Here is a 20,056-nt window from a genome sequence, read left to right as displayed (position 1 = left end):
CACTGCTCCGAAAGGAATATGAGGTCGAGCGTGTGACCCGCAGAGTGAGTTGGGCCCCGAATTATCTGGGTCAAGCCCATGGCTGTCATGGAAGCCATGAACTCCTGCGCCCCATCAGAGTGTTCACTGAGCGTAGGCAAATTGAAATCCCCCAGGACCATAAGCCTGGGGAACTCAATTGCCAGCTCGGCTACCGACTCGAGGAGCGAGGGGAGGGCTGCTGCAACGCTGTTGGGAGGCAGGTATGTTAGCAGCAGGCCCACTTGACCCTTGAGGTCCAGCTTCACCAGTAGGGACTCACACCCGACAAGCTCCGGAGCAGGGATCCTACGAGGTACTAAAGACTCCCGAATAACAATAGCCACACCCCCACCCCTTCCCTGAGCTCTCGGCTGATGAAGCACCTGAAATCCTTCTGGGCACATCTCTACGAGGGGGACTCCTCCCTCCGGGCCCAGCCAGGTTTCAGTAATACATGCCAGGTCTGCCCCCTTGTCTAAAATTAAGTCCCGGACGAGGGGAGCCTTGTGAACAACAGACCTGGCATTTAGCGACAACAGCCGGAGACCAGGGTCCTGATTACTCGCGCCATCTGGCCTCGGAGTGGGACTCATAGGGCCGGAAGGAGGGATCTCTGTGACGTAGCGAACCCTCCTTCCCCGGTAATGGCCAGCCCTAAAGTCCCCGCCATATCTGCCCCTCCCCGTTACGACCGTAATGCTACGGCCCACTCCCGTGTCCGTGGTCCCCCCAACCACACCTATAGCTCCCGCATTCCCTGACAGGCCCTCCGAATCAGACACACTCATTCGTTCACTCAGACAGTCCCCACGTGATAATTAAGAACACATAAATACAGCAATATGGGGTAGTAAAAAGTGGGAGCATTCACTCAATCACATGCAATCTCATACACTCATCATACCAATTAAAATTAAAAATTTAATTAGATAGATCTTTCTTATACCCCTCCTGAATTATGCCTAGGAGGAAAATTTCTGCTTTGAACAGAATTTGATCTCCCACCATTTGTTCCAACCATGATTGTATCATTTTCCAATATCTTTTTGCCTCATTGCATGTCCACCACATATGGAAAAAGGTGCCTGGTGTTTTTTTGCACTTCCAACAATTTGGGAGTTACCCCCCTTTTCTTTGTGGGAGACCCTCAAATATCGGAACACAGCTATCATGTCACCCCTAGTCGTTCTTTTCACTAGATTAAACATGCCCAATTCCTGCAACCGTTCTTCGTATGTTTTACCCTCCAGTCCCCATTTCCGTTGCTCTTCTCTGCACCCTTTCCAGAATCTCAACATCTTTTTTATATTGTGGTCACCAAAACTGAATGCAGTGTTCCAATTGTGGTCTTACTAAAGCTTTATAAAGTGAATATAAAGTGGTATTAACACTTCACCTAATCTTGATTCTATCCCTCTGTTAATGCAGCCTAGGACTGTATTGGCTTGTCTGGCAGCTGCTATACACGGCTGGCTCATATTTAAGTGTTTGACTACTAGGATTCCAAGATTCCTCTATCATTTATTTCTATTAAGCTATTTTGTACCTGTACATTTCATTTTTCGTGGACAATCACTTAGATATGAGCCAACAGTTTGTGTCAGCAGCTCCATCACTGCAGGCTTTTAAGAAGAGACTGCCACTTGCCTGAAATGGGTCTCCTGTTTGAGCAGGGAGTTGGACTAGAAGACCTCCAAAGTCCCTTCCAACATTGTTATTCTGTTAAGTAAGACCTTACTTTTCCCTTCCTTTTAAATGTCATTTTATTCAATAGGATTGAGTGTTCAAATGTTTCAAGATCCTTCTGGATCTTGAGCCTATCTTCTGGAGCTTTGAACTCACCCAAGTTCCCTTCTGAGGTGAAGCTGCCATTTAATCAGCTGGGACTTGGAGCACATTGGTTGAGTTGCACATATTCTGTGGCTCCACTATCTGGTAGCCTCCTGTGCACAGAAGCTCTTACATCCGGAGTTGTCCACCTGCCTGATATCTCTTTCCTGCACAGGTTGGCATTTTTCGCAAATCTGGTGTAAAGTCCCGGATCCAGAACCTCAGGCAGATGAGTGAAGCCTCTCCTGATTATGTGAATTATGAAGGGCAATCAGCCTATGATGTGGCTGACCTGTTGAAGCAGTACTTCCGCGATCTGCCAGAGCCGGTCTTCACCGCCAAGCTAACAGAGACATTTCTGCAGATATACCAGTGTGAGTAGGGGCGGTGTTGGGGGGGAGGAGGAGGGAGAGGAGAAGCAGGAGACCCATGATTTGGAATTTTAGCTGACTACCTATTGGGCTGGAGGCAGTATTGTCTATGAGAAAATAATCTTGGCTAAACGGTTGCTCCATATCTCGTAGGGAGATATTGGAGCAACCCCAACCCCCTCCCTCCTGGGCACTACCTTAAAGGGACAAGCTGCAGAAGCTCTGCTGTGAATGGAGGGAGAAACATTCCAATTGGATGGGCGGGTCAAGCAGCCAGTAGGGCTGAGTGAGCGGCTGGAAGACATGAGCAGCGACCGGGTGACCAGGCGGGTGTTGGCTTTTTGTTACTGGTTTTACTTATTTATTATTATTATTTATTTATTTTATTAATAAGATTTATAGGCCGCCCAATCCCCAGGGACTCCGGGCGGCTTACAACAAAGAGAAAAAAGAAATAATTTAAAAAAAAATTGAACTGATGCCAATTGTTCCTGCTGGTTTGGCCGAACCGGGCCAAACTGGGAGATTTCACTCCTCCCTCACACCTAGATATATGCAACTGGACCCCTCTTGTTGATCATAGGGCCAAAAGGCAGGTGGGGCTCTGGCTTGTATCTCATCTCTTTCCTCCGTTCTTTAGCTCTGGTGCTGCTAGTTTTACTACACCAACAGCTGGGGAAAGCATGGTCATCCCACAGATGGATTCAGTGGATGAGTTTTGCCCACCTCACTAGAACACCCCCCCCCCTTTGTTGGTTTGTTGGTTGAATATCCAAATGTATGAAGAATTGGAAGCAGCTTTTTTATTTCCAAGATATACTCAGTAGAGTGAAAGATCTGCCAATAAGCTGGGCACAACCTCAGCATTCAGAGAGAAACAGAAATGAGATTTCTTCTCATGGGGAGGGATGGGAAGTCCTCTGTCTGGATCTGAAGAGCATAGCAGGATTCAGCAGGGCCGGACTGGATGGTGTCCCCTGCAGAGTCCAATGTGATGCTAGCAAGTTCCCGCTGCTGTTCGTCTTTAGTGCCCCAGAGCGCAGATACTGATGTTTGTTTCTCGAACTTTCCAGTTGTGGCGAAAGAGCAGAGGCTGCAAGCTGTCCAGGCCGCCATCATGTTAATGCCGGATGAGAACCGGGAGGTTTTGCAGACGCTGCTCTATTTTCTCAGCGATGTTGCCTCTTCCGAGGAGAACCAGATGACGGTGGGGAACCTGGCCGTGTGCTTAGCCCCCTCCATTTTTCACCTCAACGTCTCCAAGAAAGAGAGCACTTCTCCAAGGTGAGGTGATATCTCCCAGCGGCAGGTCAGATCCCTTGGCTCTTTGTTGCCTGATGCTCAAACCCCAGGTGGATGACGCTTGTCCCATTATCCCATGGTAAGTTGACCAGACCAAGATGGCTGTCAGACCTGGAAGCTGCACCCATATGGCTGTGGCGAGTTAGACCCTCATTCTCCATTGTTGCTGTTTGGAAAGCAGGGTCACTTTCTGCTGACTACCTGAGTTTTCATGCTGCGCTTCTACAGTCTCTATTATGTTTTCCTAAAAGAGAGAGAAAAAGAGAGAGCTTTGTGCTGAAAGGCCCCCTGAACGTGTTTTAATAATTTTTTATACGAATTAAAAACAGAAATCCATAGCTGTGCAACCTTAATGAGGTCAAATTGACATTTATCATAGTTATAAGCCAGAAGCCTCCAAACCTGGCCACTTTAAGACTAGTGGACTTCAACTCCCAGAATTCTCCAGCCAGCTATGCTGAAGTTGAAGTCCACCAGTCTTAAAGTGGCCAGGTTTGGGGCCCTTGTTATAAGCTAGTGGGGATTATCAGAGTTTTCCTTAGGTTCAACACTTAGAATCCTGGAAAAATAAGAATAAAAAGTGGCCTTGGGCATTGACGCAGATCCCATCCGCTGGTGACCCTGGTGGAAGTTTCATTGTGGGCTTGTCAGGCCTCAGGGCCAAACCTGGAAAAAGAGAACGTCACCCGAGTCCCCCCTCATTGGTGACTGTGGCTAGAACGGCTCAACCACTGATGCCGACGGTGCTGACTCCTCTTTGTCCCCTCCTGGCAGGTCAGTTCACAGGAGGAGCACTGTGGGGAAACCAGAGCAGAAGGAGCTGAACGAGAACATGGCTGCCACCCAAGGCCTCTCCCACATGGTTGCCAACTGCAAGAAGCTGTTCCAGGTGCTACTTGCTTGCTTTTCTTCTTCTGCTCATAAGCGTGCCAAAAGTGTGTGCGCAGATGGCAGCACGTGCATGCGCACGTGCCCATAATACAATGTGTGCACTACTCCCCACACGTCCTACTGTCCCGTGCATGCACGTGCACCCCTCGTGTGCGCCCTGTGCTATTGCGTACATGACCTCCCTCTGTGCTCCCCCACCCCATGCATGTGTGCATGATGCTCTGTGCTCCCCATGCATGCACATGGAACCCCCCACCCCCCGCATGCACGCGCATCTCCCACATGCGCCCCGCCCCCCATGCACGCATGGCAGAACCTGAAAACCAGCTGGCTGGCGGGAAGTACATGTGCATGCATGGTGGAGCTGAGCTGGGGCAACAGCTCGTGTGCCTGCAGAGAGGGCACTGGTGCCATGCGTGCCATTGGTTCGCCATCATGGGTCTAGACAGTCACTTATCTGAAATAGTATAGTTTCTCCTGCTTGAGCATTGAGCTGTTCTAGAAGACCTTCAAGGTCCCTTTCAGCTTATTCATTCTATTCTTCCAATAGTGCCCAATGTAACGAAATCCCTGCTTCTTGCTGCTGATCATCCTCTTCTCTTTGATTCCACTTTTCCCAGCACCAAGCATCCCCATTTTTCTTTGTCTTTTAATGACTCCGTAATCCCTTGCATCCAGGTGGACTAGGGGAAACTGAATGGAGCAGAGCATTTACTGGCTGGACGCCCTTCCTGTCACCAATGCAGAGTTTGCAGCAGATAATTACCGTATTTTTCGGAGTATGAGACACATCGTTTCCCCTCAAAATAGAGGGTGAAAATCTGGGTATGTCTTATACACTGAATACAGCAAAAATGGTCATACAGAGGGTTTGGGAGGTCTGCAAAGTGCTCCTGGGGCCTGGTCAGGGCAAAAATGAGCAAAAGGGCTATTTTTTGCTCATTTCTGCCCCCCCCCCCGCCCCTCAGGAAACTCTATAAGCTCCTAAAGGCTATGCATACCCTTTTTTTTTGACAAAAAATGGGCCTGTTTTCACAAAAAGCAAGCTGCTTTGGGGAGGTCTGCAGAGTGTAAAAACTTTTTTTAATTTGCCTCTTCAAAATCTTAGTGTGTCTTATACTCCGAAAAATATGGTACTCATTGTGCCCAGAGAGAGAAATATCTACCTCTACCTAGGATTGAACTCACAGCCTCCTGATCGTGAGGTGAGAGCTCCATCTCTAGGCCACCGTACCACTCCCACTGACCATCCCCATTCTCTAGCAAAAATAGCGAGCAGCAGAAAGGTCTGCCTGGAGAGGGAGAACTTTGCCCCTTGGTGTAAGCCGATGTTTGTCTTCATTTGTAGACTCACTCAAAGGATCCTCTTCCTTTCTCCAGATCCCCCAAGAGATGATCCTGCAGCTCAGCAGCTCTTACCTGTTGGCTGACGCTCAGCCACTCTCCTTACCTGAGCTGATGGAGGAAAACCTGCAAGGAGAGATCCAGGATTCCCACTCAGTCTTGGAGGCCAGCATTCGAGGCCTGCTGAAGGAGTCATCCGAACGCTTCAAAGGCTGGATCGGCATGCTTGGCCCCCAAAACACGGAGCTCTCTTGCAAGAAGGTAAGAGGGTTGGGCAAGGTAAGCCTTACAGCCGCTTTTCGAGTTATTGATATACCCCCTGGGCAACCATTAGACTGTTTTTCTAGGTAGTCATCCATAATAGTTGTGCGACTGTCTTGGAATGATTTTCCTGTTGTTTCATCATTCGTTGGTAGGCAAAAATGCATCTTTTGATAATTTTTAATATCAAGGCAGACCTTTTGCCAACATCTTGAATATGAGCCAGCAGGCAAAAATGCTAATACAATCCTGAGTTGTATAAACAAAGGCATAGAAATCAATCAATCTTTGGTTCTGTGTTTTGGCCACAGTGGAAAACTCGCTTCTTTGCCATCTCCTTCCTCCTTGACATTGTAAAAGAAAAGAAAGAGGAGTTTCTCTGCACCCCAACTGAAGTGGGGCTGGAGGAGGGCAGAAAGAGCAACCCTCACTGAATGGGAAGATGCTCTCAGCAACAGCTGAGGCTGAGGACACACACTGGCCCTGGGGTGCCAAAGCTTAGGGGTGCCAGGGCCGCCTCGCTTCCAAATCATTCTAAAAATGCCAATCTCCACATTGCAAGAGGTGGCACCATAAAATAGTCAGGCCCAGGGCCACATATATATTCTCTTGAGTATTCACATAGTCTGAATCCACCTTTGTCCTGTCCAAGGTCAAACACCAATAAAAACTCACAAGAGGTGATTGAAACCTTCACTGTTTGTCCTTCTCAGTGACAGGAAGTGATTCAGGTTAATGTCAGCGTTCCAAATAGCATCCAAAAATAAATCAGAGCCCAAGGAAAAGTATTGCTCAAAGTTCCATTTTTTTAAAAAAAAAATTATTATTTTCATTTTCATAACAAATAGCGGCATGTATACTATTACATAACCAACATCATATTATATTGTTAAATGTTTACATCAATTTGTCTTACCACCAACTCCCAAAAACAATTATTGGCTCTTCTGCTTTCCATACATCATATTTGTACCCTATGCATCACTTTCTTCTCTCTCTCTCCTCCTCCTCCCTACCTCCTTTCTTCCCTCTGTCCTCCTTCACTTCTCTACTTCCCCTTCCTCTCTCCTTCTCCTCTCTTTTCCTCTGCGTGAGTAGAGTTCACTTTTTGAGTAAAGTAAGTGTCAGGGTTCCAAATAGCATCTAAAAGTAAATCATCAGAGTCCAAGGCAAAGTATTGATCAAAGTTCCAATTTGTTAAGAGAGCCATGTTGGCACATCTGGGAAAACCCGAATCTGAAAGCTTCCTGTTTTTTCCCACCCAGTTGAAAGTTCAAGATCTTGCCCCCCACACCCACAAGTCCATCACATGGTCCACTGCCATGCTGGCAGTTTCCACCCACCCAGTTCTGGTCATGTGCAGAGGTTCAAAGACAAAGGATGACCTTGACTTTCTAGAAAGAATTTTGTTATGGCTACATTGCATCTCACTCCTACAATCCCTCCTCCCATTTTCCCACAGTAGAAAATGCATAGTAGAATAATAGAAAGTGTGGCAGGCCAAAGATCCAAAAGAAAAGATGCTGCAGGCCTGTTCCACCTTTGCCCACAGGTCCTCCATTCCAGTCAACATGCAGTGAAGAGGGTAGAATAACTTGTGCCAGGAGCCCTTCTTTGCCACAGCTGCCTAAAACCTGCAGGAATGTTTCATGGGGCCCACACAGGCTCTTGATGGGATGGTGAGGGCTTTGTAAAACCAGTAGACATGGGCCTTCTGTTTGCAGTTCCAAATTACGAGGAACCCAATTCTTGGAGAAAGTAAATGCAGAGATTGACTGGGTGGGTGCCTGATGTGGGCATTTGTGTGTGTGTGTATTCATTTATTTCCAAACTTGATTTTCTATCTACCAAACCCTCAAAGTGTAAGAGGAAAAGACAGCCCAAAAGATGTCTTGTTTTATGGAATGGTAGAGAAGTACACAGAGAGAAAAATGAACATTCCCTCTTTCTAATCAGAAGCTGAGGGGGACATACATTTATTTGTTTATTTTGCCCAGTTCGCCTAAGGGACTCTGGCTGGTTTACAACAACATCATAGAAATGTAAAATGGAATTGAGAAAAAAAAGTTAGAATTTACAAGGTAAAACCGAAATTTGGAGTTTAAAATGCTGAAAGTGTGACAAGGCAGAAGAGCCCCTCGAGCCCCCAGCCATCCCCCTTCTAATTGGCAGAGCCAGTCTTAACACACTTCTAGAAGGCAGAAGGTAGGGGCTGCCTCATCTCTGGAGCCAGATGTTACAAAGGATGGGGCAGCAGTAGAGAAGGGCCTCCTGCTAAGGGATGGCTTGGCAGCATTCAAGGATGACGGCCTTCAGGGAATGGGGGATGGCTCTGCCACTGGGACTCTGCCTGGTCCCAAACAGGGATGGGATTCAGCAGGTTCTGACTGGTTCTGGAGAACTGGTAGCAGAAATTTTGAGTAGTTCGGAGAACCTGTAAATACCATCTCTGACTGGCCCCACCCCATCTATTCTCTGCCTCCTGAGTACCAGCTGATCGAGAGGGAATGCGGATTTTGCAATATTCTTCCCCTGCAACTCCCACCAAGCCATGCCCACAGAACTGGTAGTAAAAAATTTGAATCCCACCACTGACCCTAAAGCAATAACAATGTTGTCAGGTTCCGAAGAGTTAATGAAAACAGCCAAACACAGAGATAGTTTTGTCTTCCTCCAGCACGAACTGACCAACAAAGCACTAAGGCAATGAATAAATTGTCAGAGCTGACATCCGGTGCTCTCAATTAGGCAGTAATTAGGCTAAACCCCACTCCCACCCCCGCACATGCACATTCATCACCTCGTGACCCAGACTAAAAATCACCCGGCAATCAAGCATGGATTGTTCTCAGTCAGTTATCAGCTCTGGAATGTTCTCGGTGGAAACCTCCCGGCGGTCAGTCATGAAAAATTATGTAGAGTTCTCAGCTGGACTGCTTGTGGAGGATGGAGATCTCCATCTGGTAAGTACGGCTCTTGGCAGCTGGCCCAGTGTTCTCTGGAGCTGACAAACGTCTTTGTGATATCCAGGTGGAAGATGGGCATCCTCTGCGACTCTGGAAGGTCTCCACAGAAGTGGCCGCACCACCCCACGTGGTGCTCAAGCGGATTCTCAGGGAGCGCCACTTTTGGGATGAGGACCTGCTGCAGGGCCACGTGGTGGAGGCCCTGGACAAGAACACCGAAGTCTATCATTATGTGACGGATAGCATGGCTCCCCACCCACGGCGGGACTTTGTGGTCCTCAGGTGAGGAACTCTAGAGGGGAAATCTCCGTAAACCAACACCGTATCCCATCTCCGGGTCTCTGATCCCATTGCTTCCTGCACTAATCCTTTGCCTAGATCTTTTTAGCTGCAGTGGAGGAAGCTCTCTTCTGCCTTTGGGAATCAACTGAGAGTTCCTGGGCTTCGTTTTGGAGCCTTTCTTTGCTCTCTCTCCCTCTCATGCAACATTTCCAGGTTTGTGCCGCTTTTCTCAATTTTGGGCTGCAGCGATTAGAAGTGGCTGTGAGATGCGGCCCTGGTCTGCTGCTTCTCTTTCAGGTAGCTCCACATAGTTAGGACTCATCCCATAGTGTCCCAGCCAGAGGTGGGATTTAGCAGGTTCTGACCAGTTCTAGAGAAACAGTAGCGGAAATTTTGAGTAGTTTAGAGAACTGGTAAATACCATCTCTGACTGATTCTGTTCCCATCTATTCTTTGCCCCCCAAGTTCCAGCTAATCAGGAGGGAATAGTATCCTTCCCCTGGCGTGTGGAAGAAATGGAGATTTTGCAGTATCCTTCCCCTGGAGTGGGGAGGGAATGGGGATTTTGCAGCAATCTTCCCCTGGAGTGGGGTAGGAATGGAGATTTTGCAGTATCCTTCCCCTGGAGTGAGATGGGAATGGAGATTTTGCAATATCCTTCCCCTGGAGTGGGGAAGAAATGGAAATTTTGCAGTAATCTTCCCCTGGAATGAGGTGGGAATGGAGATTTTGCAGTAACCTTCCCCTGCCACGCCCACCAAGTCACACCATGCCCACCAAGCCACTCCCACAGAACCGGTAGTAAAAGATAATAATCCCACCCCCGGGCCCAGCTCTCATCTGCCTGCTAATTTTTTAAAATTTGCTATTTCTGTTTCTCTCTGGAAACAAAGCCCTTCTTTCCCCCACTCTCAGAATTGCCACCTAGTTTTTCAGTGCTTCTGCGATATAAGTGGTGAGCAGGCTCTAGCCAGGTTGATATTCAGCCTAGGTTGGTTGAAAGTTAGAATCAGAGCTTCAGTGTTAGTTGAAAAGGCGACTCTTTAGTATCCAAACTGGAGTGAAACTTCACTCCAAACTGGAGTGAAGTATCCAAATTGTGCTCGACTTTCAAGCAAATTTAGTGCTGGCAATCATTCTAAACCTTTGCCGGGTTCTGTCTGTCCTTTGAGCCAAAAGCCACCTGGCCTCTACCCAAGATCTGTTCTTGCTTGAGGATCCCAGCTACTCTCCCATCAGTTGCTTCATTGGGTAGCTTCTTGAGACTGGAAGGAGCTGACAGCTTTAGTCCTACCTGATCCAAGCTCACCTTTTCCAGGTCATGGCGGACAGACCTACCCGGCGGGAGGTGCCTCCTGGTCTCCTTCTCTTTGGAGCATCAGAAGTTGCCACTGGAAGCTGGAGTCAGGGCCACGGTGCTCACCTCCCAATACCTGATGGAGCCTTGTGGATCAGGACACTCCAGGGTGATTCATATCTGTCAAACTGATCTCCGGTAAGAATCCCAGCCAGCTGTCCTACGTTTAATGGCAGGGAGGTGGGCATCTCGTTGACCTCTTCCCGCATAAAAGGGTGAGCCTTCAGCAACACAACAAGCCAAGATCCTTCCAATTTGCTTAGCCAAGAGAATTTCTCAGTCCAAAGGGTAGCAGTTTCATTGTAGATCTGGCAGGGCTTCTCCAAGCTGCTGCTATCCAGATGTGCTGGTTTCAATGCCACAGTTCCTACACTGGCTAGCTATTATTGAAGTTGAGTTCTGAGAGCAACAGATTAGAGAATATTGTTTCCACCCCAGAGACAAAAAAATACCTTCATCTAAACCTGTTGGTTTTTAGTCAAATGTTGAAATGTGGGGAAATCTTGCTGTGCACAAATATTTCCCCAAGATAACCTAATTCAAAGCAAGACCAGGTTTTTGCAACTTAATAGCAATAGCAATAGCAGTAGACTTATATACCGCTTCATAGGGCTTTCAGCCCTCTCTAAGCGGTTTACAGAGAGTCAGCATATTGCCCCCAACAATCTGGGTCCTCATTTTACCCACCTCGGAAGGATGGAAGGCTGAGTCAACCCTGAGCCGGTGAGATTTGAACCGCTGAACTGCTGATCTAGCAGTAGCCTGCAGTGCTGCATTTAACCACTGCGCCACCTTGGCTCTTAATTTGATTGTAGTAAACTTAGATTTTCCTCTTTTAGTATTTTGTTTCTGCTTATCTTGTGCAATAAAAGATAACACCCAACCTTACCTTCCCCTGCCCCACATTGCTTCTGGGGTTCCAGATGATTGAGTTTGTTTGGTTCTGGGTCCCATTTATGCTTGCAGGAAGGGAACGCTTGGCCTGAGTGTTGAGACTCTAGAAAGGGTGCAGAGAAAAGCAACAAAGAAGATCAGAGTGCTAGAGGCTAAAACATGAAGAACGGTTGCAGGAGTTTGGATGTCAAGTCTAGTGAGAAGAAGGACTTGGGGGGACATGATAGCAATCTTCCAATATCTCAGGGGTTGCAACAAAGAGAGGGAGTTGGGTTATTCTCTAAGGCACCAGAAGGCAAGACAAGAAACAATGGATGGAAACTAATCAAGGAGAAAACCAACCTAGAAATAAGGAGAAATTTCCTGACAGTTAGAAAAATTAACCAGTGGAACGGCTTGCCACCAGAGGTTGTGAGTGCTCCATCACTGGAGGCTTTTAAGAAGAGATTGGACAGCCATTTGTCTAAAATGGTATCATGCCTCCTGCTTGAGCATGGGGTTGGCCTACAAGATCTCCAAGATCCTTTCCATCTCTATTATTCTGTTGCTAATTCCCTGCTTTTGTTGCACTTCTAGAGGGAGGTCTCCAGACTGGTACAACAAGGTCTTTGGCCATCTCTGTGCTATGGAACTGGCCAGGATTCGCGATTCTTTCCCAGTGTTCAATCCGTGTGGACCAGAAACTAAGATCTGAAGGAGGCCACCTGATGGGTAGACTTCAAGTTGGAGCAGAATGTTGAAATCGATCCTTTGTTTCATGGAGTGCATCCTCCACCCTTTAATTTTCCTTTGCTTCTTTGGTTCAAGGAACATGAGAGCTAAGCCTTCCTAACAAGCATGTTATGATTCAGCAACATGATCCAGAGGTTAAGCTTTGTGCTAGGGGTTGTTTCTCCATAAATTGTCTCCAGGGTTAGAAGAATTCTTTCAACACCCTTTACTAAAAGGCACAATTGTGAAGAAGCACCTGAGCTGCTGCCTGCTTTGGGGCTCTCAGTTTGCCTCTGGCTATTGTGAGGACAAGATGTTAGATAATCTGGTCTGATCCTGCAAAACATCTCCTGATCTTCTGGGGAGTCTATTAATCCACCTAAGTCAGGGAAAGCCAGTTTTAAAAGGCCTTTAAAGGATTACCATATTTTTCAGAGTATAAGATGCACCTTTTTCCCTCAAAAAAGAAGGTGAAAATCTGGGTGCGTCTTATGCACTGAATACAACATTTTTGGCTGATTGAAACCCCACCCCCTTTGCAAAAATGAACATTCAGAGGGTTTGGGAGGCTTGCAAAGTGCTCCTGAGGGCTGGGGAGGGCAAAAAAGAGCAAAAAGGGGGTGTTTTTGCCCCCCCAGCCCCGAATAGCACTCTAAGAGCCTCCCAAAGCTTTGCATGCCCTTTTTGTTTTTTGGGTTCCACCACAAAACAGCGGAGGACAAAATTGCGCTCGACGAAAGCGCGCATTTGACGTCATCACAGCGCGACGAAAACATCGCGCTGTGATCGAAAAATGTAAAAAAAAGCGAAAACCTTACCCTAACCCCCCCAAACCTAACCCTAAACCTAACCCTTAATCTAACCCTAAATCTAACCCTAAACCTAACCGTTAACGTAACGCTAAACCTAATGCTAACCCTTAACCTAACGCTAAACATAACCCTAATGCTCTAAACCTAACCCTAACCCTTAACCTAACCCTAACCCTAACCCTAACCCTTACCTTTATGTGAATCGGCTTGCTTTAATTTTATTTCAATTTTTAATTTTTTTCGTCGCGCTGTGATGACGTCACATGCGCGCTTTCGTCGAGCGCGCTTTTGACGGGTCACGGTTTTTTGGCGTTTTTTATTTTTTATTTTGCAAAAAACAAGGCGTGCAGAGAGTTTGAGAGGCCTGCAGAGGGCAATTTTTTTAAAAAAATTACCTCTTCAAAATCATGGTGGGTCTTATACTCCGGTGTGTCTTATAGTCCAAAAACGGTAGTCTGCTTTGTTAAGGGCTGTCGTCAGATGTAGCAGACATGTGTTTATTGAACCAGGTTTCAGGTTCAGGACTGACTGGATTTGTCCAAACCACTTTCCTGCAACCTTTGAAAAATATCTTAATCTGGTTTGAGCGGGTTGGGAATTGGGGGATCAGTATTAGGACACATCTCAGCACAAAATACAGGGAGTCCTCAATTTACAACAGTTCATTTAATGACTGTTTGAAGTTACAACGGCACTGAAAATGTGGCTATTTTCACACTTATGACCATTGCAGCATCCCCATGATCATGTGATTTACATTCAGATGCTTGGCAAGTGACTCACAATTATGACGGTTGCATTGTCGCAGGGACATGGGATTCCCTCCCCCCCACTTTTGGGACCGTCTGACAAGCAAAGTTGATGGGGAAAACCATATTCAATTAACAGACTAATTTAAGAACTGCATTGATTCACAACAAATGTGGTGAGAATGGTTGTAAACTGGGGCAAAACTCACTTAACACATGTCTCATTTAGCAGCATAAATCTTGGGCTCAATTATGGTCATAAGTTGAGGACTACCTGTGACTCCCTGTGACTTTTTAATTGCAATCACTGTTTCCTTAGTAGGTAGGTGTACCTGTATGGTGCAACACGTGGGAAGCACCAGGAGAGTAGCAGAGGGTGGAGGTAGAATGAAGTCAAAGGTGACAAGAGGTTCTCATGTTGAAGCATGAAGTGGCCTTGGAGAAAGGAGAGGAGAGTCATGGGTGTCAGAGGCACTTCAGCAAGTGAGAAGTTTTTAATGCTGCACTTGGCACAGAAACAGGGATGGAGCGCATGTATGAAAAAGAGCCAGAGAAAAAAGTGGAAGTGATGGATTATAGACTGATAACAATTGATAAAAAGCAAGATGGATCTCGCATTCAATTGGAGATGGAAAGAGCTGCATACTATCTAAGACTTCAGAACATCGAAGAGGAGAAAGGCGAGGACTTAGCAGAGATCTTCCCAGTGGCCACAGAAATGAGTAAGGAACATATTCTAGGTGGAAAGGAGGAAACATTTAGAGTACATACAAGATTTGCAATTAGAAATAACTTGCCCCGAGTGGGACATGTAAGATTTATCAAGAAAACCCTAAAAAATGAAATACTGCAAGCGTCAAGAAATACTACAATAAAATACAAGTCTAGAGAGATAGTGACTTCCCTCTCTTCATCGATTTAAGGCCAAAAGGGATTGAAATTATTCCAGACCTTTGTCTTCTTTTGCTTAAGTGGAGGGAATGCTCTTTTCTCCAGGACTCCAATCTGTCAACTGATGAGAATTCCCCAGGAATTAATAAGAATCAAGACAATGGAGGAAAAGTTTGGAATTCCCAGACTTCCTGCTTCCTTTTCCTTCGGCATAATGGAAGGTTCAGTCCAGGTACCTCAATCAAGGCTTGCAGGTTGTGACACCACGTGAAATCTTTGGGTCTTAAAACCACCCCAGGGAATTGAGGGAAATCTCTACTGTTTTGTAGCTCACACTTTGTTGGATGCTGACTCTTTTGGGGAGACGGCGGTCAGCCTGTAATGCTGCGGCTGGCAAAGAGAAAGATTAAGCAAGATTAGCCTGTCTGTTTATGATCCTATTCATCTCAAGGGTTTCAGGACCTCCGTCCTTATGGTGGGACGTAGGGCAACAGGGAAGGGATGGCACTGGAACTGCAGAATTATCTGGGCTGCTGAGACAGGAGGGAGACAAAGAGCTTCCTTCAAGATGGCCGCTCCACTTCCCAGACTCAGCATGGGTGTCACGTTAGATTTGCCCTGCGTAGGAGCACAAGTACAAGCCTGCATTTTGAAGAATTTGAGCACGAAGGAAGGGAAAGCCAAGTAGAGCCAAGAATTAAAGCAATTACTTTGGAAATGACCCCCAAAGAAGGGCCTGAGAAATAGCCCGACTAGGTGGCTCAGTGGCTAAGACACTGAGCTTGTCGATCAGAAAGTTTGGCAGTTTGAATCCCTAGCACAGGTCTCCTGCATGAGCAGGGGGTTGGACGAGATTACCTCCAAGGTTCCTCCCAACCCTGTTACTGTTTAAATACCGTAGCCAGAGAGCATTCTGCAGTGTATGGAAAAGGTGTGTTCTGTGTTTTGGAGATCTCCCTGAGCAAGGGCACTGTATCATTTGTCCTCTCTTTCTCCACTTAGCAATCTCCTGATCTGCCAGGACCTCCTTCTCTGTATTTCCTCTTAGATGCTGCCAAGGCCCATGGTAGGGGGGGAGGGAGACACAAAGGGAGGAAACACTACTTTTAACAGTAATCTACAAATAATTCAGCAAAAAACACTGACTACACCAGTGAATGCATCTTAGATCCCCTCTGGTCACCTGAGTGAAATGACAGCTTGGGCAGCTCCAAATTCTCAGAAACAAACCAGTCAAAGAAAGTCTGACAACAACCAGCCCTTCTGAATCCATCCACTCCACATCCAAGGTCATCCTCCAAATGGGATGAAGCTACTAATTTTGAAGTCAGTTGGATGAGTCCCCAAATGCTCAGAAGCTGCTATTAGGTGGTGTGGAAGAGGAAGGAAGAGCCTTCCACCTCTAAAAGCTACAGTACATGAGAAGCTAGAAGCTGGCTAAGATCTCCCCCAAACTCAGCAGGCCATATGAGAAAGGCCACAGAGAACCAGAAATGTCTTGCATCTCCTATCTCCAGGCTGTCCTCAGAGTTATGTAGAGCAGGGGTCTCCAACCCTGGCAACTTTAAGACTTGTGGACTTCAACTCCCAGACTTTCTCAGACAGCTTCGCTGGGAGTTGAAGTCCACAAGTCTTAAAGTTGCCAAGGTTGGAGAGACCCCTGATGTAGAGGACTGCCTTGAGACCCTGAATTCTCCATCGCCATTTTGATCCTGTAATCATTCCAAATGTATAGTTTGACCTTGGTTAATTCTGGCCTTTAAGCATGCTGGTTTGTTCTTTAACCAGGGAGCCAGTTGATCAGACTGCCTTCCAACTGGAAGCAAGAAAATCTAATCTGTTAGAAATGTAGCTGGGTGTTTTACAGCTGATTCAGTGATTCTTGCCAGTTTCCTTACGGTAAGAACTTGAGTGATTTATATGGTTAATTATTTACGAGACTATTGTTTTTTAATCTTCATAAATGATATTTTTCCTAACTAACTGTAAATATTGTATAGTTGAAATATTAATTTAATATATAAAGAGTGAGAGAGAGCATGTGAAATGGATATATTCCCAGTAAAAGCTGTTTTATATTTAATGAACGTTTTGTACAATTCTGCAGACGGATGAGGTTCTTCCTCTACTTGTATTGCAAATAAAAACTAACAATTCCCAACAATTGGTTCAGAGACCATCTACCAAATCCTGAAGTGAAACGCCTGTGATTTTGTTTTTTATTTGACAATAGAGGGACACTTTGGATTTAAATCACATTTGGGGTTGAGTTGTGAAAAACAAAAAGTTCATTTATTTTTCAAAATTTGCTCATTATTATTACATTAATCAAGACAAATTCTGAATGATTCCTGAAGGCCATGATGTCAGAGTCAACTGAATTGTCTAAAGTAGGGGCCAAAATGCTTTTGACTCTATTAAAATTACTCTTAAGATACAGAGATCTCAGATGCCTAAAGCAATGTCTGTACTTGAAAGACCATTTTGAATGTGATTCATCAGTCAATGTCTTGGGGGGATTGCACATAGAACTTAGCTTTTATACGATTATGGCGTGGTGAATCAGCAGTTCAGGCAATAGACCAATTGTCAGGTGGAAAGCCAGCAGCCCAGGCTCGAGACTTGAGCTCCATGTGTGACAGGATGAGCTCCCATCCTCACTTCAGTTTCTCATTGAATAGCACGTAAGACTGCGCCTTGATTCTGCGTAATGGGATGGGATGGGAAGGAAAGGGAAGCAAATGGACTAGACTAGAACAGAACAGAAAAAAGAATAGAGAGAATAGAATAGAATAGAATTCTATATTGGCCAAGTGTGATTGTACACACAAGGAATTTGTCTTTGGTGCAGTTGCTCTCAGTGTATATAAAAAGACAAGATACATTCGTCAAGAATCATAAGGTACAACACTTATTGATAAGTCATAGGGTACAAATAAGTAATAAGGAAACATGCACATGCCCAACATGGTGTCCTGTCATGTTTGAGGAGAGCGTCGGGGAGATGATTGTCCTTCTCGGGGGCTTGTTGGTTCCAGGTCTAGCTATGAGAACTTCCTCGGGCCTCGGGGATACCCTTGAGCTGTGATTTACTGCTTCGAAGCCGGAACATCGTGAGTGAAAGGGGGCGGCTGTCGATGAGAGGAGAACGAAGAGCGTCAGCGGCTGCCGATGTGGGTGCGGTCAGCAGCAGTGGTGGGACGCCTGGCTTGGGATCTCTGCAGCTGATGTGGATGGGTTCAGCACCAGCTTCCCGCTACCCCCCTTGAACACAGCTGGCGTGGGTGTGGTCATTGGAACGCCCAGCCTGTGGTCTCTGAAGCCGGTGTGGGTATGCTCAGCGGCAGCGGCAGCGGGTCGCCCGGCTTGGGATCTCTGCAGCCGGAGAGGGTGTGCCCAGCAGCAGCTTCCCACTACCACCCTTGAACACTGTTGGCTCCCCCCCCCGTGGACATGTCATCTCCTCGTTCCATCTCCCCATGATGTCATCCCATTTGGTTGATGCCACACTCTCCTCTATGCTATACTGCAACAGAACTTTATTCCCTTCAGGAACTCCCCCTTTGCCGGGGATGGCCTTCTTGCCTATCAAGACGCTTCCTTAATGACGGATCTTAGGATCCCGAGAGGTGGCACGCAAAGAAGAGACTTCTTTTTTACAGTGTTTTTTAAATCAAATTTTAAGGGGAGGGTGGGGGGGTTGATACAGATTGCTCAAACAGACTTGTGGGGGGAATCTGCCAGGTCACAGGCTAGAGCTAACTAATGGGTGCAAATCAGGAGTGCTAGGAAGGGTTGGGATTCCGTGGGAGACATTAAGCCATTCTATTGGGGGGGTTCACCATCTCTACTGTTTGTGGGAGAGGCAGACATGGTGGGGGCCGAGGGCTAAATTATGTTCGGGGGACGCGGGTCTGCTGTTTAAGAGCAATTGCGTGTTCCGACCCTCATCACCCTTCTCACACCCCTGGGTGCTCAGGATTACAGGACCCTGGTCTCTGGCTGATGTCGCTTAACGCCAGGTCCGTGGTACAGAAGGCTCTCCTCATTTACAACCTCATACAAGAAGGTAGAGCGGACCTGGCATGCATTACAGAGACCTGGTTTGGCCATGAGGGGGGTGTGTCCCTTAGTGAATTAAGCCCACCAGGCTTCTGGGCGTTTCACCAGCCAAGAGCCCAGGGCAGGTGGGGGGGGGGCGGTGGTTATTAGGGAAAGTCTCAGACCTCAGGAGGTCACTGCCTCAGATAGACGGGTGTGAGTCCCTTGTTTTGAACTGGGATTCCGTGGGAGTTCAGGTGGGCCTTTTTGTTACGTACCTGTCTCCCTGCTACGTTTCATCGACCCTGTCGGAGGTGCTGGATGTGTTAGCTGGATTGGCGGCTGATTTCCCCATGCTTATGATCCTGGGGGATTTCAATCTGCCTTCCATTGGCGAGACATCTGAGTCAGCTCAGGAGTTCATGGCTTCTATGGACCTAACTCAGTTAATTCAAGACCCCACCCATAATGGGGAACACACGCTCAACCTGATTTTTGTCTCTGGGCAGTGTATGAATGATCCAGATTTAGGGGATATTTCTATCCAACCCTTGTCATGGTCAAATCATTTCCTCATCAGGCTTGACTTCCATACTGCTACCCCTCACCACAGGGTGGCAGAACCGACTAAATGGTTCCACCCCAGGCGACTGATGGACACTGAAAGCTTCCTGATGGAGCTTGGGACTTTTCCTGAATCCCTTGCTCACAACTTGATCGAAGCCCTAGTGGAAGCCTGGGTTAGGGGGGCCACTGGGGCTTTGGATCATTTTGTGCCTTTGCGGCCTCTGACCCAGTGTCAATCCTGGGTAGCTCCCTGGTTTACCAAGGAACTCCGGGAGATGAAACGCCGGAAAAGACGCCTAGAGAGTGGTTGGAGGGCCAGCTGGTCCGAATCTGATCAAACACTAGTAAGAATTCATATTAAATCCTAATTAGTGGCGATAAAAGCGGCAAAATGGCAACATTTTTCCGCTCTTATCGTGTCCACAGATAACTGCCCAGCCGCCCTGTTTAGGGTGACCCGCTTCTTACTTAACCAAGGAGCTGGGAAAGACCCCTTGCAGGGTAGGGCTGAAAAATTTGTTCAGTGTCTGCAGGATAAAATCGCTCAGATCCGGACAGGCTTAGACTCTGACTGGGTAGATTTGGGCGAGTCGACAGGGATGAATCTTGTGGAGACCATCTGGGAAGAGTTTGATCCTGTGACCCCCGAGGGCATGGACAGGATTATGGGGAGACTCGGTGCTGCCATTTGTGTGCTGGACCCGTGTCCCTCTTGGTTAGTCTCGGCTTCCCGGGAGGTGACACGAGGCTGGCTCTAGGCAATTAC

The 20,056-nt window shown here is 47.0% G+C and overlaps 1 protein-coding gene across 1 annotated transcript in view; it reads left to right on the top strand.

Moving 5' to 3' along the window:
- STARD8 (StAR related lipid transfer domain containing 8) overlaps positions 1-12,720 on the top strand; it is a 109,389-nt gene extending 96,669 nt beyond the window's left edge. Inside the window, exons 6-12 of the mRNA XM_032228394.1 lie at positions 2,027-2,225; positions 3,296-3,506; positions 4,299-4,413; positions 5,796-6,020; positions 9,051-9,268; positions 10,587-10,763; positions 12,096-12,720. Coding sequence (XP_032084285.1) covers positions 2,027-2,225; positions 3,296-3,506; positions 4,299-4,413; positions 5,796-6,020; positions 9,051-9,268; positions 10,587-10,763; positions 12,096-12,213 — 1,263 coding nt within the window. The 3' untranslated portion in view covers positions 12,214-12,720. The remainder of the gene's footprint in view (positions 1-2,026; positions 2,226-3,295; positions 3,507-4,298; positions 4,414-5,795; positions 6,021-9,050; positions 9,269-10,586; positions 10,764-12,095) is intronic.
- The last annotated feature ends 7,336 nt before the right edge of the window (positions 12,721-20,056 follow it).

The sequence above is a fragment of the Thamnophis elegans genome, chromosome 12 (assembly GCF_009769535.1).
Source record: "Thamnophis elegans isolate rThaEle1 chromosome 12, rThaEle1.pri, whole genome shotgun sequence".
NCBI lineage: Eukaryota > Metazoa > Chordata > Lepidosauria > Squamata > Colubridae > Thamnophis > Thamnophis elegans.
Note: the sequence above shows the minus strand (reverse complement) of the source record. Positions and strands in the feature narration are given on the sequence as shown.